Genomic DNA, 19,333 nt, shown 5'->3' with positions numbered 1-19,333 from the left:
CCCTAGAAAGAGTAAGTGCTCAATAAATAGACATTGAATGAAAGAATTAATGGATAAACCATTGGGTTCTATGAAATCTAAAACAACTGTCATATTTGCTTTCTATTTATTTGATCAATAAGTTGAACAGACTGGAGGAGCAGTTGAGCAATAAACTTTACCCACTGTCTACCCACAAGTTTACATTGCCACATGAAGGCACTTTGCAAGATGATACCATCTGATCAGTCTTGAAATTACACACTTCCATGTTGTCCCTCCTCCCCCATAAAGAGTATCATTAATCTGGTTCATTGTAACATTGGCTTTTGTGGTGTGAATTAGGTCCACCAGCATCTGGCTGATGATCAACTTCTTTCACAAAAGTCACTGAAAATCCACTATTAATAATGAATGTATTACTGATGCTCTAGCCTAATGATTTTTAGTGAAACTGTTCTATATCTTGGTCCTAAAGAACCATAGTTAGTTGCAGTCCTTGAAAATAAATCATTTGGCTAGTATTGGCTCTGGTTATCTCAGACCTTGTGGAAGATAATTATGATGCCAGCAAGGGTAACTCAATTTATTTCCTGAGTTAACTGTCATAAGTTCAGTTGCAACTGTAAACATGATAAAGGTCACAGAGGCGTGACTTTTAGAGTTGATAAAAAATGTGGTAAAGAACATAAGTATTTATATCACTAGGAAAATGACAAAACCATATGGTCATTCCCAGTGACATATCATCAAGTAGGTTAAAAATTGTCATCCATTTCATTGGTACCAATGACCAATGACCTAAAATACAAGTAAGACATCTTATGAAGGTATTTATGGTTAAAATGTCTTCCTTAGACTTTGATGGCATTCATATTTTGCCATTTTGAGAAAGAATGCATTAAAGCAAAATGAAAATATTTTTGCATCTGTCACTCAAATTTAGTGATTGATATAAAAGTTCACCCAGGTGACATTTTCATTAGGACATAGTCTGGAGAAGTCTGAAAATAACACATATCATTTGCCTATATTTTAAACAAATGATTCACTAGACCTGCCTAATTGGGTGGTGTATTTCCACTGGAGTAAATGTCCTGATTGTAATTCAAGACAAATCTTAGAGATAAGATTACTCAAACATTTATTCTCTGTAGTGTAATATCTGAAGTTCAGAGATATTTTGAGCTTTAAAAGAGTATCACAAGAAACCTATAGCACTCTTTGGTGCAATTGTTACCCATTCTTAGAGCATAGCCACAACTAAAATAGAAACAGGCATAAGTAAAATGAAACTATTAAGCATCAACTTATTGAGTAAATTGAGTCCAGATACCCAGAAGATGCATTAGAGTGTAGTCCATGTTATCATTAAAAACGTAAATATCTAGCTGAATCCAGGAATTTTACTTTGTAATTGTGTCAATTATGCATTTAAAGGAGCATTATAAGTAAACTTTAAATTAATTTCTGTGCACAAGCACCCCTACACAGCAACAAACACACATAACAGATTCTTGAGCATCAGACACTTCAACATGTCTGCTAATCATTCAATCTTTTTGCCTACCCTTTCTCTCTATACCAGGCTGAAGTGTAAAACATTTTCACAGAAATTCTCTGGATTGCATGATTTCAATTGCCTATGCCACTGTGGACAAAACAAAACATCTCACTTTCAAAATCTTAAAGCACTTGTAAGGATCATGCATGTGTGTCTATTGTCCTTGTTGTTTCTGTCCTGGAGAATTTCCATGGCCAGCGCGCTCTCCAGGGTGGTGTGCGGGAGTGACAGGAAACTGAAATCCATAGCCATTATACCCATCCAAGTAGACACATTGGAAGAAACTGATGGGACCTAAGGAAGAGAGCATGAGGATTTGTTAAACCAAGCAGAATGTGATCAGGAAGGCAGTTAAAGCACAGTGAAGCAGTATAGTGCCGCAGATAGGGTCATAGATTCTGCAGTCAGAGAGCCTCCGTAGAAATGGGCAAGTTACCAGACCCTGCTGTGTCTTGGATTCTTCATGTATGAAAACAAAACAACAAAATCTCACAGAAATATTGTGACAATTAAATGAGTTCACATGTGTGAAGCCCTTAAAATTCTCCCTGATACATAATAAGTCCTTAATAAATGATAATAAAAATGACCAGGCAGAGAAAGTCAAAGTGCTTAGTGTATAGAAATCTATGGATGTGCATAGCAATCGAAAGACTGTTACTCTATTACATAGTAACACGTTTCAAAACATGAATGTTAATTAGATTATTAATACCCAAAGTAACAAACTTTTGTGTGGGTGTCTTTTATAATGTCACAGAGAGCCTTGTGGTTCCTAAAGTCTTGAGGTTTTCTTACTTGCCTTTACTCTGGAGGCAAGAACTCTATCGAGATGGCCTAATTACTCTTTTAGCCTATAGTACTCTCAGGTAGGAGCTCCGAGTAAAAGCAACACAGCAAAGTCAAAGCTGAGCAAGGGTGTGTGGCACAGTGAATATGACCATGAACTGCGGGCTTAGTGAGCTGGTGCTCCCAGGTAGCAGTTTTGTTAAGAGAGGGTGAGGTCAACGTCTCTTCACAATCACGGGCGCCTATTGACTCTTCACTGTTTTCATCATATCCATTTGCATTTCATCAGCCAACCACAGACTTTTTGCAGAAGACCAGGGAAGAAAGAACAATTGAAGCTAGTGCTATGTGGGAGATGGAAAAGATGGCCAAATCCGTATGAGAGTAAGGGCTTATGAAGTAGAACAAAATGAAGCATGGGTAGATGGAGCTGAGAAAAGCAACAAGAGAGTAAGTATTCTGATTCCACCACCTTGGATGGTACCTGACCTTAGTCACTGGGTTTTCAGAGATGAAAGTAGTCTGGAGAAATCTTGAATTTAGCTCTTTTCCTTTCCACTAAATCTCACCCAGAAATATTTTCTCTTTTGTTCTAACTTCCAATAGAGGCAGTGACACAATGCCCCTCCCCTCCAGGCTGTGGAGGTTGTGGGAGCTTGGGGGAGTTGAGGGGCTACAGAGAGAGATGGCAATAAAGCTGGGACTGCATCGAGGAGAAGTGGCAGCACCAGTGTTAAAAGTATTAGAGCCCATCAATGACAGAATCCCTTCCAGCTGAACCTTATCGAGGTGGACACTGTTCTGATGCATTTATTTAATTGATGTTGAATAAACTATTAATATAAATATCATTATGCCTGCAAATTTGAGAGCTGACATAAAAGGCTCATGAATATCAGGCTACAGAACTACTTCATGGTAAGATGAAAACAGGAAATGTTCTTTTGATGCAATAAATCTCCCAACTGAACTTAAAATATCTGATACCTTTTTATTAAAATTATTTAATTATTTTATTCATTTTAGTTAAAATTTTTATTTTGAGATAATTGTATATTCACATATCATTGTAAGAAATAATACATATAGATACCATGTACCTTCACCCAGTTTCCCCCAATGATAACATCTTATGAAACTATAGTATAATATCCCAACTAGAAAATTGGCATTGATACAATCCATCTATCTTATTGAATTGTGTTTTAATATTTATTCATGAAATAAGAGATTTAGAGTGTTTATATGACATAGTCACAAATTATTACCAGTAGGTTAACAAATGGGAAAATGTTATTTTATAAATCAAAAACATGCCCAGACTGATTTATAATTATTTTTCTTATGGATTTTGCAATAATATCTAAAAGTATTATAAGATTCTGGGCAATTCCCTATATTTTCACAACCTTATTATATAAAGGGTTATAATGAGTATAACTTATATCTGGTCCAGTAGTTCCAGCATTTAAAGCAGTACTTGAAACATATTAGGCACTCAGTATTTGTTTAATGAATTAACTATTAACACAAAATAGGAGGCGTTTGCTATTGTAAATAATATCTTGGTAATTTTCTGCACAAATCCATGTAAGAAACATTGCAGAACCTAGAGATATCAATTCTTCAGATTGATGTCTTTACTTTACTTTAAAAGCATTATTTGAAACAAACATCAGTTATAAATAAGTTATAAACTTATTTCAAAAATTGCTTCCTTTACTCTGTCCTGTAATGATTTTATTTAATGCACATGTGAATCCAAAATTTATTACTTTACCATTTGAACAAAAATGTCTAATTTGGAAGACTTGAAATAATGAGAATCTTGGACAATGAATTTTGTAACTGCAGGACTATTTATTGCATTCTAAAATAAATGATCCCAAAGATTGAATATTAAGAGCCTACTGTACATCAAGAAAAATCAAAAAGTACTTTGAATCTTACAAGTGAGTTTCCAAGCAATTGAATTATTAAAACCTATTTCTTCATTTTTTGTACTTGATCTAAAAAAGTTTAGCATATTACTTCAGCTGTCCTTTCATAAAGCAGACAGTAACCCATGTTTAAGCATAGATTCAGTTGTAGTTAAGGACCAGAACTGTGTAGAATGGTTGGCGATAAACGCCACTTCAGCCATCACTTGTAATTCCTGCAACTATGTGCCTCTCTTGCCTGACACAAAAAATTGGTGAACTTCTCTTTAAAATATAAACGACCAACTTTAATATCATTCTTCATGTCTGTGCTAAAAATCTTTTTCTTCTAATACTAATCTTAAGAGAATCAGAAGTATAAATTTACATGTAATGTCTTTAATGTAGAACAATTTAGAAATTTTAACTAATTATAAACTTACTTTTTTGCTTCTTTGTGGAAGATACATCTTCAGTTTCTTCTAGTGGATACAAAAATATGAAAGTAAATAACTTGTATGTTTATAGGTATTATATAAATATGTATGGGAGTGAGAATATCTAACCAGGAGCACAATATGAAAGAAACAGGAGGCTTTTACCCTTTTTATAGTACACTTTAGATTTTTATACAGATTATATTCATACTGTCACTATAAAATGTAACGGAAGATGAGCCAATGGAAAAAATGGCATGCTACAGGCAATTGTTCCAACAGGAAAACTGGCGCCAACGTGTTGAATATTGATTGACAAATGAGGACTAGCTGGCATACATTCTTTTCTTTGATGCTCACAATTACAACATGATAAGGGTGGAATCTGGCTATAAGATGAACATTTTAGGCAGAAGAGTTTTAAATTTGGAGGGACATATGTTTTTAGTGATCATCCTTGCCATGAAAGTATAGCAGCAGCCTGTCCTGTATCCTTTCCTTTTCACATCTGACTCAAGCACATTTTATTTATTTCTTTGCTGTAGTATCATATGCCATGAGTTTATCTAATGGTAGATAATTTGAAGCTATCCCTTTGTATCCCTTTCTTGAGCTTAGAAGTTCTTAATTGGTATTTGTGGATGAGCTTTTTGGGATTTTTTTTTTCCTGGAAAACTCTGAAATGATAAGATGATGTGAGTGAGTGTGTGTCGTGTTTGTGTGTGTTTCATAGAAAGTAGATTTATAGATTTTATCAAATTTTCAATGGATTCTGGAGCCTTGCCCCTCAAAGTGGGATCCATGTACCAATAGCTTCAGCATCACCTAAGAGATTTATATAAATGCAGATTCTTAGGTTTCAACTGAGACATTTCAATAGGATCTACAAGTGATCTGTATATACATTAAAGATTAGAATCACTGGTCTAGGAGCCAAAAACATATTAAGTGTTGCTGTCCTTAATAATTTAATTAAAAATCTAAAAATCCAATATTCAAAAAGGTATCTTAATAAAAGTATAAATCTCAACTTTTATCTCACAAGACTTAGGTAACCATTACCCTGTGTCCTTTTTGAAAGTACTGTTTTCCACAATGTTACTTAATTTGGGACACTGGCAGAGAACTCTCACTTTTATGGCAAGAACAGCTCTTAGGCAGACTTTTATTGTCTATAGGTAAGTTTAGAAGTGGAATAGAATATAAAATACATACTATTATAAAATACATACTATTATACATACAATATAAAATACATACTATTTTATACCAAACCCAAATTAGGAAGCAAGTTAGTTTAAAAATCAAGTTAGTTTAAATCCTCACTTTACACATAGAGAAATTTTTTCCTGGAAAGACCTTATCAAGATCACACATCTGGAGATAGGTTTTTCTAAGTGCCTATGCTTTGTTGCGGGGGTATGGTGAGTCCCTTCCTACTTTCCTTCCTTCCCCACTTCTTTCCATTATGATAATGCTGCTAATATCAATGACTTACCTCATTTTTTCTTAATACAAACATGACATTCTTGTAATCCTTAATGAAATAATAATTTTGAAGTATTGCTCCTGCAGATTGCCCAATAAATGTTTCTGATAATTACTTATAAATGAATCAATGCCCAACTAATGTCTTCAATGTGTAAGGAGATATATATTTTCTAAATAGTTTTAAAAAGCTGTTCATTTAAAACATAAATCGACCATGTAAATATTGGTTAGAAATACTGAGGAGTAGATCAAGAATAGTTAAATAAAACAAGATGGACAAAACATTAGATTCTTGAAAGAAAACTTGAAAATGATCCCAAGACAATGAACTCACCTTTTGCTTTCTTTGGAGCTGGTACAGCTTCAAAATCTTCTAGAGTGTAGAAAAACAGCATATAAAATAATGGTCTATTTTTCCGTTTTACAAAGAGGAAATGTTGTATTTAAAGGTTTTTAAGAGTCATAAGACCCCTTATTAAACTACACACTCAGCATCTAATGTTGCCATAAACAAGAGCTTTCTGACAAAAAAGGCACGTCTCAACTTGGAGAGAGGATGCGGAGGGCGTGGATGCTGTCCTGCCATGTGATCGGCAGGCTGACAGAGGCTGGTTAGGGAAGGGCCTGTAGTGACCTCCCCACACCCTGAATATGTCTCTCCTCATCTGACTCCTAAAACTCCTTCCAAAAACCATAATCACTTTTGAAATTTAAGAAATTTGAGGTAAGTGGATTTACATATATGCAGGCTAGATAAAGAGAAAAATATCTACCTATATAATTTATTAGCAGATTGAGGGGATTTTAGCCTTTTTGACAATTCTAAAAATCCAAGAAATAAACCCATGCATATACATGGGTAAACAAATCCTTGACAAAGGTGTCAAGAATACACAATAAGGAAAAGATTGCTTTTTTCAATAAGTGGTAGTAGTAAAACGGGATATCTACATGGACAGGAGTGGAATTGGACCTTTATCTTACACCACACGAAAATCAGCTGAGAACAAATTTAAACACTTAATGTGAAACTTGAGACAATAAACCCCTAAAAGAAAATATAGGGAGAAAAGGTTATTGACATTTGTCATGGCAATGCTTTTATGAATTTGACACTGAAAGCATGGGCAACAAAAGCAAAAATAAACAAGTGGGACTGCATCAAACTAAAAAGTTTCCACACAATGACAAAAAAATGAGCTAAATGAAAAGGCAACCTAAGAAATGGGAGAAAATATTTGCAAACCATATAACTGATAGGGGATTAATACTCATAATATATAAAGAATCATTACAACTCAATGTCAAAAAACAACCTGATTAAAAAATAGAGACAGAATTCAAATAGACACTCTAAACAAGACATATATGTAAATGGCTAACAGGTAACCATAATGAGATATCACCTTCCATCTGTTAAGATGGCTATTAACAAAAAGTCAAACGATAACTGTTGGTGAGGATTTGGAGAAAAGGGAACCCTTGTACACTATTGGTAGGAATGTAAATTAGTATAACTATTATGTAAAGCAGTATGGAGGTTCCTCAAAAAATTAAAAATAGAACTACCATATGATCCAACAATTCCACTTCTGGGTATATATCAGGGAAATTGTATACTTGAAATTTTCTAAAAGAGTACATCTTAAGTGTTCTCATCACACATGCATACACAATGATGCTAACTATGTAAGGTGATGTACCTGTTAATTAGCTTGATTTTGGTAATTATTTCACAATATATAGGTATATCAAAATATCACATTGTACACCAATAATACTTACTATTTCTTAAGATTTATCACCTACTGTCTGTATTAAGTTATTTAACATGTGTTAGCACCTTCAATCCTGACAACAACCATATAAGGCAGGCATGCTTATACTGAATCACCTGTACAGTTGGAGTAGAGGGGGGTAAGTCCTGCACAAGGTCGCAGACTTAGTGAGTGGCACAGCAAGAACATGAACCCAAATCTTTTTTTTTTTTTTTTTGAGACAGAATCTCACTGTGTTGCTCGGGGTAGAGTGCCGGGGCGTCATCCTAGCTCACAGCAACCTCAAACTCCTGGGCTCAAGCAATCCTTCTGCCTCAGCCTCCCGAGTAGCTGGGACTACAGGCATGTTCCACCATGCCCAGCTAATTTTTTCTATATTTTAGTTATCTGATCAATTTTTTTCTATTCTTAGTAGAGATGGGGTCTCACTCCCGCTGAGGCTGGTCTCAAACTCCCGACCTTGAGCGATCCACCAGCCTCAGCCTCCGAGAGTGCCAGGACTACAGGTGTGAGCCACCGCGCCTGACCTGAACCCAAATCTTGAATGAGGATTTTAATTTATTCCACAAACAGTACACCTGCTATATGTTAGCCACTTTGTAAGCATTTTAAAAATAGTAGCACAATTCATCTCCTCAACAAAACCGTGAGGAAGATACCACTAGTATTCCCATTTTGTAGGTGGGACAACTGAAGACCAGAGAGACTCAGGATCCCACAGCTATAATAAGTGAAGGAATTGGGCTTCAGACTTATGCATTCTGGTTCCAGAGAATGTGCTGATAATCACCACATCATTCTGCCTCTTGAGGGTGGACTTCTAAAACCACTTCTCTCTGATTCCAGAACCCATGCATTGTATTGCCTAACACCTATCCACTGACAAGGTCTCACAGAGTCAAGTTCTGCATGAGTCACGTACTTGTGCAGAACAGAGATGAAAATGGAAGCATTCTGCCAACCCCCTTAGGATGACAGAGGATGCTAAGTATGTCCCTCTGCATGTCGACAATCTATTCTCCTTCAGTGCAGATGAATAGAAAAGTTACTTAGTTTTCTTCGAAAATGATAATGGCAATGAAAAGGCAATCACAAGATCTATTCTGTTTACCTAACCACTATAAGAAATTTAGGCATCATATTCCAAGCAATGAAGAATAAACGTGTATTATCTTGACTTTCGAATTGTAGACTCTATTCTTCACTTTCACAGGAAAAGATCCCTAAGGAAACACAGACATCAGTGAATCCATCCTCCCATCTAAAGCAGATGTCCCCACTATAACAGAATCGTGAACTGAGGGGACATGCTTTCCGTGTGGCCACCATTTCAATATTTTGAACATGCTGATGTCAAAGGACTAGGTTTTGTAAATCTTTTATATATATATTGAATTAAGGCTACAGACACAGGTGTTCTTAAATAGCTATTAGTTTATGAAAACATTAAGTGATTGTAATAGAAAGACCTGTATTTTGTTTTTATTTCTATGAAATAGCCAACATATTACAAAAGGAAGTAAACTTGCCAAAAGGAAAGATGATTATCTAAAAAAAAATAGGTTTGCTGGGCATTTAAACCAATATTAGGTCAAAATATTTAGAACACAAGAAAGTAAATGTTACTGCTTGAAAGAAAACATATACTGTTTCTCTGACACAGGAATATAAGTAAAATAATCCAAAATATAAGCAAAAACACAGACAAAGCAAAACTGGACAACTCAAAGTAAGAATTATTACAAAGAAAAAGCTTGGTTGTATTTCCACCTTATCTTATATATTTTGTGGGAATACACACAATGTCAATTATCTGTCCAATAACTAATGTTAATTTTACATTAGAAGGAAAATTATAAATTGTATTGAAATGTATAATAAAAGTGAACTTCTTGGATGTTAGGGATATGTATCAAATTTTTAAACCATATTGAAACCATCACTGCTAAATTTAGATAACTGGAATAGATTTAACACCACCATCATATACATGAAAAATAATTAACTGGAAACTTATTTTCATAGTGTTTTTCAGAGATGGTTGGAATTTCAGTTTCTTCTTCATAAAAAGGGTGCAAGTCATCATGTATACTTTGTGATGTAACCTATGTGTTTATAATATAAAAGTAAAAATTTAAACATATTTTTAAAAGTATCATTTTACAAAGTGAATATTACTTTGAAGTTTTGCTGTAATTTATGAATTGAAGAAATACTTTTTCAGTCACAATAAGAAGAACTAAAATGAGCTCTTTTTCTATGCCAAGTACTCTACTATGTACTACATTTTATGTATGTGTTTTCATTTTTAGGTCTCACAATACACCTATGAAATATGGAGAAAACCCCCATTTTATAAGAGAACTTTGAGACTCAGGGAAATCGAAAAATAACTTCTCTGAAGCAACGCATTCTAAGAAGTGTTGAGAGAAGAAATGGAACTAATTTACCTTAACTTCTAGACCTTCACTTTTTCCAATGAGCTGTTCTACTTCTACCTGCAAAGCACTTTGCTATGTTCTCTGAAGGACCCAAAAGGAAATAGGATGCTATTTAGCAGTGATCTACAATCAAGTAGAGAAAATGGACAAGTATCCAAACAAGCATAAGATACTATGAGCTATAAGATAGTATATCACAATTGCCCCCGACAAAAAAAAAAAACAAAAACAAAAAAACAAACCTGTAAGATGGTTCCAAGGGTGAAATGGTCATTCCTCTTATGTAGATCAAATAAGTTTTTAATGAAAGCTGTCCCACTACCAGTGGAATTTGAGAGATCATAGGGAATTGGATAATCAGAAATAGGAAGAATAGTTCAGGAAAAGAGGAGTCTTCTTCACAGTACCAAAGTTTAGGATACAGGAATATTAAGAACATGGAACATTCATTGTAGGTTAAAACCTACAATGGGTATAGAAAATGATGAAACAAAAAAAAAATATTTAAAATGTAGTTTAGGGCCGGATCATAAAGGCTCTAGACTCCTGGACTAGGAAATTTAGAATTTATTCTCAATTTTCAATGCATATTTTGAACACATCTCATACAAATGGTCTAATCAATTTGAAATTTTGGAAAACTTAATCTGTTAGTGGAAACAAAACAGAAGGATGACAGAAATAAGAAACAGGCCTATTGCGGAGTGACTACCATGGTTCAGAGGAGAAATAGTAAAAACCAACATGACTTGCAACTGCATTAGGGTCAGAGACAAGGAATGGTGATTAGTCAAAGTAGAATTTGAAGTTTTATGTCTAAGTAACTAAAGAGTGAAAATCAAGTAGCAATAGGAGAAGCACCCTTTGTAATTTAAAGGAGATGGAGGGATAAGTTAAAGAAGAAGGGTATGAAGAAAGGTCAGTCATTAACTTGTATGAACAAAGAGTGAAGTTGGGAGTTGAAAGTGTGGGACCAGAGCTGAAAAAATAGCTTAGGCTTCAAAAGAATTTTGGGTCTTTCCACAAAGAGCTAGATAACAGTGTAGACAAAAAGGCTGAATCGTCAGGCTGAGTAAGAGTGCAGAAGAGTAGGAAAGAGAGATGAGGATGGAAGAATTCAACCCATTAGCAGCAGAAACTAATACCAAGAAACAGACTGAAAAAAGTCCAATGCTATGAAAGCCAATGAAGGAAACATTTCAAAAAGTGTGGGGGACTCACAATGTGGAATACATCATAGAGGTTAAGAATAGGGGAGAAGTGAGAAAAGTTGATTAAATGTTGCAATTTGGAAGTCTGTGTTATTTAAGTGAGCTATTTGAGGAGAGTGTGGGGAGGAATATCCAGGTTGCATGGCGTTAAAACTGAAGGAGCGGAGAGGAACTGCTGGGAGATCTATTTCAGAAGTGTGGTTGTAAACTCAAGCAGAGGAAAAGGACAAGCTCCAAGAAGCAGAAAGGGCAAGGGCAATTTTAGACAAAGAAATAGTCGGTACGTATTTGTAAGCAGAGCGGGGAGGAGCCCTTAGATTGAGAGCTGCAGACTCATGATTGAGGAAGCAAGGATGTAGAGTGGCAAGAAAGGATGGAGTCAAGGAGGAACATGGAAAGATAAATGTTAGGAGAAGCAAGGCTTCCACGTATGAGAATAGGAGGATGGTGATGGGGAGAATGGGAAAGCTTAAAAGAGATTGTCATTTGGCAAGAAGGAGAATTTTAAAGCATCTACATTGGTGGCATAGATTGTTAATTTCGTTTTTCCCATTTTAAAATGTTTCTATGTAGTGTCCAGACTGTTCTTCATACTATCAGCAAACACTATAAATAAATAAATCTACATAAATAATGCATGGTGTATACTGACACAGTTACTGTATGTTTATCTCTCCTAGCAGTCTTTTCTGATTTGTGCAGTTTCAAGAAATCCTCATAAGCAAACACTTGGAATCCTTAGACACAGACACAAAGGAAACTTAGCATCATTTCTGTATCCCTCCTCACCACTCTTCCTTTATCAAATTCTCTGCATCACTCTGTGTCTACAGATATACCCAAAGCTCCATTATTTTCTTAACTGGCTGAATTTGTGTAACTGGTGTCAGAGAATATTACATTCTAAGAGTTTACATTTTCCCCAAAAATCCTAAGAATTTATAGTAGTTCAGAGCAACAGTCGACAGGCAGTTTATGTTAGCCCTCAGGTGTGAGAGGCTCCTTCTATGCATGCTGTTATTTAAGATGATCATGAGTTTTAAAGAAAATTAACTGCTACACTGAACATTCACTGAGAATTCTTGAAATTGACTCCAGGGAATAATAAAGCATGCAGGGACAGTTCACATTTGGAATTTTGCACACAGTACACAGTGAAGCCAAGGGTGTTCCATAAACGTTTGCAATCCTTTCTGAGTGTCTGTCCTGTCACTCCAAGGATAAACACGACTGTCTTGAGAGCAATGTCAGGACAACTTAACATCACCCATAAACGAATGAGGCCACGGTGCTGGGACCCAAAGACTAATAATGAACAGTGAAACATTGCAGCAAATGTGCCTTATATGCAGACTGTCTCTGGGGTCCAGCAAAAGAAGCGATCAGAATAGTGACTATGGCAGCTGGAATCCATTTAGAAGCCTTCAGCAAAAAGTAACTGCTCCATTTTTTCCTCCTGGAACAAAATCATCATGAATTTAATTACCCTTGCTCTAAAAGGTGTGATTGTTTTAAATCCAGCCAAAAATAAATGAGGTGTTATTTCTTTTTATTTTTTCATTTTATAGTTTTATCCATTTTGACACAAAAGCTTAATAATTGAAATCTATCCCTAGCTAGGGAAGTAACTCCTTGTCATATCGTAATCATCACTACTATCCTCATTCTCATAGTTACCAGTTAATAATCACTTCATATATGCATCCTACTATTTTACCTTACTTAATCTGCCCAAAATTTCTATGAGGTAAATATTATTATTATACTCCAAATTTTAAAAATAAGGCTACTGAACCACAGAAATGTTAAGTAATTTTTACAAGTTAGCATGATTTTATTTTTTTTATTTCAGAATATTACTGGGGTACAAACATTTTGGTTATATGAATTACTTTTGTACAGTTTGAGTAAAAGTTGTAAGTGTACCCATCACTCAGTGTGCATTGTACCCATTAGATGTGAATTTACCCATCCTATCCCCCCACCTGCTCTATTTCCCTTAAATTTTACTACCTTATGTACACGTGAGTGCTGATCATTTAGTTTTAATTTAATAGTGAGTACAGGTGGTGCTTGTTTTTCCATTCTCGCAATACTTCACTTAGAAGGATGGTCTCCACTTCCATCTAGGCTGGTACAAAAGGTATTAGTTCACCATTTTTTTATGACTAATACTCAACGATTATACATATACCACATTTTATTAATCCACTCATGTATTGATGGGCACTAGGGTTGTTTCCACATCTTTGAGATCATAAATTGTGCTACTATAAACCTTCCAGCACAAGTGTCATTTTTATAAAATGTCTTTTTTCCTTTGGGTAAATACTCAATAGTAGGATTTCTGGATCAAATGATAGGTCTACTTTTAGTTCTTTGAGGCATCTCCATATTACTTTCCACAGAGGCTGAACTAGTGTGCAGTCCCACCAACAGTGTACAAGTGTTTCTTTCTCTCCACATCCACACCAGCATCTGTTGTTTTGGGACATTTTGATAAAAGCCATTTTCACTGGAGTTAGGTTCTATCTCATTGTGGTCTGGATTTGCATTTCCCTGATGATTAGAGATGATGAGCATTTTTTCATATGTTTCTTGGCCATTAGTCTATCTTCTTTTGAAAAGTTTCTGTTCATGTCCTTTGCCCACTTTTTAATGGGGTTGCTTGATTTTTTCTTGCTGTTCCTGAGTTCTATATAGATTCTAGTTATCAGCCCTTTATCAGACATGTAGCATGCAAATATTTTCTCCCATTCTGTAGGTTGTTTGTTTGCTCTTGTGATAGTTTCCTTGGCTATGCAGAAGCTTTTTTAATTTGATCAGGTCCCATTTATTTATTTTTATTGTTGCTGTGATTGCCTTTGGGGTCTTCCTCATACATTCTTTGTCTAGGCTGATATCTATAATAATTTTTCCAGCCTCTTTTTTTAGAATTCTTATAGTTTCATGCCATGGTTTAAGTCTGTTATCCATTGTGAATTAATTTTTGTGAGTGATGAGAGGTGTGGCTCCTGTTTCAGTCTTCTACATGTGGCTGTACAATTTTCCCAGCACCGTTTATTGAATAGGGATTCTTTTCTCCACTGTATGTTTTTGTCTGCTTTGTCAAAGATCAGTTGGTCACATGAGGATGGTTTTATATCTGGATTCTCCATTCTGATCCGTTGGTCTAGGTCTCTCTTCTTGTGCCAGTACCATGCTGTCTTGGTTAGTATAGTCTTGTGGTATATCTTAAAGTCTGGTAAAGTGATGCCTCCTGATTTGTTCTTTTTGCTTAAGGTTGCTTTGGCTATTTGGGCTATTTTCTGGTTCCAGATGAAGCATTCTTCAAGGTACAAATCCTGGCATTACCTCCTTCATGAAGTCTGCTCCCACTACCTTTGGCTATAGGGGAAGGGTGTGGGGTAGGATAGTTTCCAAGGGCCTTTACTTTAAGTTTTGCCCTGCATCACTGAGATAATTCTGTATCCATGTAATAAATTTTATTTTTTAAATTCCTGAAGCAAGTCCATGTGGGATTGTATTACATGCAATCGAAGAACTTTAAAGGACAATGTGGCAAGTACCATATTTTAATGATTCTCTTATGTTGTTCTCAATATTCACAAAATGTTGGGTACAGCGGAAGCAATAAATTGCACTTCCTTGGTCCAATGCAGTAGCCACTAACTACACGGATCTTAGGGAATTGAAATGTGACTAGTGCAAACTGAAATGTGCTCTAAGTGTACAATACTCATATGATTTCAAAGTCTCAATACAAGAAAAAAAAGGATGTAAATGATTAATACATTTCTATATGATTATACATTGAAATAATATTTGTATATATTGGGTTAAATAAAATGTATTATAAAATTATTTTCATCTGTTTTTTTTTACTTTTTAATGTGTCAACTAGAAATTTAAAATTACATATGTGACTGATATTGTATTTGTATTGAATAGCACTGTTTTAGAATGATTTCTCTTTTTGTAAGTATGGAAATATGGAAAGGAAAATTTTTATTTCTCTAAATTTTAGGAACTTGTAAGAATGTTTACAGTTGTATCCTATACATTTAGAATTCCTATCTGTACCTGGATCTGATATTTTAGAGAATGTTTTTTGGGAGCTCTGTTTGTTTATGCTACACAAGATTCCATTCATTCCTAACTATGCCATTCTTCTTAGTTATAAAATTATATGTAAGTTAATGAAGATTAGAAAACAGCAGCAAATAAAACATGATTGTTTGATCATACGTGATCCACAGTAAATTTTTAGTGATTGATGGTTTAAGGCAGAAACAGGATTATTTTTTTTTCATTCTGCTTCAATCACTGAAAAGATTTATTTATTTGAAGACAAGTCACTTTTATCTTCAGGCTTAAGTACGTAATAAGGTGTTTCTGGTACAAGTTACAATTTCAAATAATGTAGATTTTTTACAAGTTTCAACATAAGTGAGAATAAAAGTTAACAAATTTGGCTGGGCGCGGTGGCTCACGCCTGTAATCCTAGCTCTCTGGGAGGCCGAGGCGGGCGGATCGTTTGAGCTCAGGAGTTCGAAATCAGCCTGAGCAAGAGCGAGACACTGCCTCTACTAAAATTAGAAAGAAATTAATTGGACAACTAAAAATATATAGAAAAAACTAACCGGGCATGGTGGCTCATGCCTGTAGTCCCAGCTACTTGGGAGGCTGAGGCAGGAGGATCGCTTGAGCTCAGGAGTTTGAGGTTGCTGTGAGCTAGGATGACGCCACGGCACTCACTCTAGCTAGCCCGGGCAACAGAGTGAGACTCTGTCTCAAAAAAAAAAAAAAAAAAAGCTAACAAATTCCTATCAGTAGGTTTAGTTTAGAATGAATCTCTGAACATTAAAAAATAGAAATATTTTATGAATTTCACCTTAAATTTGATACTATGTATTAAAGAGAACTCATCATTAATACACATTGTACTTACTTGATACTCTTGCCGGTTTTTCAGCTAAGAAAAGAAAACAAAATTTGTTTAAATGAGATAAAATGCAAGGAGATTATACATCAGTGTACTTTATAAAAGTATCTAATATATTTTGAGTTTCTCTTTTATTGTTTAAGAGTTAATGAAGAAATACAACTCTCTATTGTTTGTGAACATGAGTCTTTGAAAATCTTCATTAATCTCTTGTATGTAAGAAAATATGTGAGCTATCAAAAAAGCTATTAATCACTTCAGCTGTCACAATATATTTATACTTTTTAAATACTCTTACTAAAATCAGCAGGATCTTTGTTAAAATTAAGTGTTTTAGTTCAATTATACTTATGCCTAACTTGAATAAAGTCACTTTGTATTATGTAATTAATCTAAATATTTTCTTTAAAATTTCCAAATTTCATAAAATATATCACTGAGAATTATTTTTCTTTCAAAGATGAATAAAGATCAGTAATTACCAGTTAGACAATAAAATAAATACATCTTAAAAAGCAAAATAAAAAATCAGTTTACTTTTTCACAGTAATTCATCTGTTTCCATAAGGCATTATTATTCTTCAAAGAAATGTGCTTTATTATTAAACTATATGTATGTAGGGAAAAAATATATAGGGTGAGATAATTGTCCTGAATACTACACCAGACATTCTACCTTTTTGAACAAAACTGGCAATATCTCCATTCTACCAACCTAAATCTCATTCAAAGGGCCAGGATAGGAAATATATGTTTTTAAGGAATTTGTGTTATATAGTTTACTTTGAGATTTTTAGAGTTTCTAACATAAACCTAAGAATTAAAAATTTATAAAATAAAATGATGCCAATATAAAGTTCTTTTTAAAACATTTTCAGTTGGGATACTTATGTTTTTCGTCACATTACAGCAGCACACCTCATGTATAAAACTGCAAAACAAGTAAAATAATCCTCTGCTGTTAGCTGAAGTGTATATCTGCTAGATGTTGCTGCTTTAAAATAATTTGGTGTTAATATTCAGCATCAACACAATTCAGGCATTTCTATACTAATGTTGCATTTGAATATTTATGTAGTTCAAAATTACCTTTTGTCACATTGTGTAATTGAGGACTTTCTTTTCTTGTCGAGACTGTTTATAAGAAAAATCTAAATTAAAATATGAATTTTTAAAGTAAATTTTCATAAACATTGTGTCTCACTTCAACTCTAAGCTTTAAGAACGTGGGAATGATTAAAGCATTGTAAATATTTTCTCAGGGTGAATTTAAAAAATTTCGTCTTCATTCCAACTAATACCTAACAAAAGTAAATGTTAGCAGTAGAGATTGGTTTTCATAAACAGAGATATACCATGAATGTTGCAACTAAATTAACTAGAATCTATGGAAAATGGGTCACTCTAACTGAATGTGAGGATAAACAAAAAGTATTTTTTTGTTATTGACAGTTATTCTGATATATCTAAGAACGCTTTCCTCTTGATCCAATAGATATTTCTTTGATAATTAAGACCTTTGTAAGTTCTCCGGAAAATTACATTGAAATCAGTGATTACTATATTATATTGTATAGTTTACTAAGGAAATAAACCCAGTGTTAAGAGGAAGCATCAAGGGAACATCAAATGGATGCTTCTTTGCATGGATTGGCCTGCTGTCCATTATCATATAGCCACAGTTATTTACCACATTTCTTCTTTAAATCAGACCAGCAGTCATCACATATATAAATAAAACTTCCATTTACAAATGATATAAATAAATTTTGATTCAAAATATTTTGGCTTCAGGGCTTTGCATTATAGTTTTTCTTCTTTTAAAAAATTACCTTTTTCTTCTTTATGATGTTTCACTTCTGCTTTTTCTGCAGAGAAGAAACAGTAAGTCAGAGTAATATATCATATTTATTAATAGTTCTTCTGAAGGCTTGAAATTAAATTTTTTGTAGTCAATATTCACATTTTTAGAAGTCATATGAAAAGAAATCCATGGCTTTAATTTAGGAATAACAGGTAGAGTTTGCTTTAGATCTATATTCCTATTCCCTTTAGCTATTTAAAAATAATACAATACGCACACCTTTTGTATGGATTAACTGCAATGTACTGCAATTCTTGTATGTGCCATAAAACCAGTGTCTATGTGTCATGAATTACTTTTAGTGATATGGTTTGTACAATTATGTATTTTTATTCCATTGTTTTCATGGCTGATTTGGTGTACATGTCTTAAAATGTCATCTTTACTTTACCTTTACTTTCCTTTTCAGGTTTATCAGTTTTCTTTTTCCCTAGGGGAAAAGAAACAAGAAATCATCATTTTTTGAAAATGATTTTCTTACTCAATCTTGGAGTTAGCAGTTGGAGATGAATCTTAATCCCATGAGAAGAGGGGGGTCAGGGCTTTCCCATTTCATTTGTTGTTATAGTTGGTCATTCTGCTTACATTCAGTCACCTGTATGGTGAGCCCCTTTCCTTTTTCTTTTTCTTTTTTCTTTCTTTCTTTCTTTTTCTTTTTTTTTTGAAACAAGGTCTTCCTATGTTGCCCAGGCTGGTCTTGAACTCCTGGGCTCAAGCAACCTTTCAGCCTCAGCCTGTTGAGTAGCTGGAATTACAGGTTCATGCCACTGGGCCTAGATCCTTCCTTTCTCTTACGTGCTTTGAAATGAAGCCAGCACAAACCATGCATTTATTAATACATTTAAATTAGAAACAACAGGAAAAACATCCACATTTTCAATTGTTATCTTTAGGAAATAAGGATTTGGCTGGCAT

At 34.3% G+C, this 19,333-nt stretch overlaps 1 protein-coding gene across 1 annotated transcript in view; it reads right to left on the bottom strand.

Moving 5' to 3' along the window:
* Positions 1-1,697: 1,697 nt before the first annotated feature.
* TRDN (triadin) overlaps positions 1,698-19,333 on the bottom strand; it is a 442,356-nt gene continuing 424,720 nt past the window's right edge. The window contains exons 25-31 of the mRNA XM_012643801.1: positions 18,810-18,848; positions 18,387-18,422; positions 17,644-17,688; positions 16,561-16,584; positions 6,514-6,552; positions 4,695-4,733; positions 1,698-1,837 (exon numbers count right to left, since the gene is read on the bottom strand). Coding sequence (XP_012499255.1) covers positions 1,698-1,837; positions 4,695-4,733; positions 6,514-6,552; positions 16,561-16,584; positions 17,644-17,688; positions 18,387-18,422; positions 18,810-18,848 — 362 coding nt within the window. The remainder of the gene's footprint in view (positions 1,838-4,694; positions 4,734-6,513; positions 6,553-16,560; positions 16,585-17,643; positions 17,689-18,386; positions 18,423-18,809; positions 18,849-19,333) is intronic.

Source organism: Propithecus coquereli, unplaced genomic scaffold, assembly GCF_000956105.1.
Source record: "Propithecus coquereli isolate 6110/MARCELLA unplaced genomic scaffold, Pcoq_1.0 Scaffold200, whole genome shotgun sequence".
Taxonomy (NCBI): Eukaryota; Metazoa; Chordata; class Mammalia; order Primates; family Indriidae; genus Propithecus; species Propithecus coquereli.
Note: the sequence above shows the minus strand (reverse complement) of the source record. Positions and strands in the feature narration are given on the sequence as shown.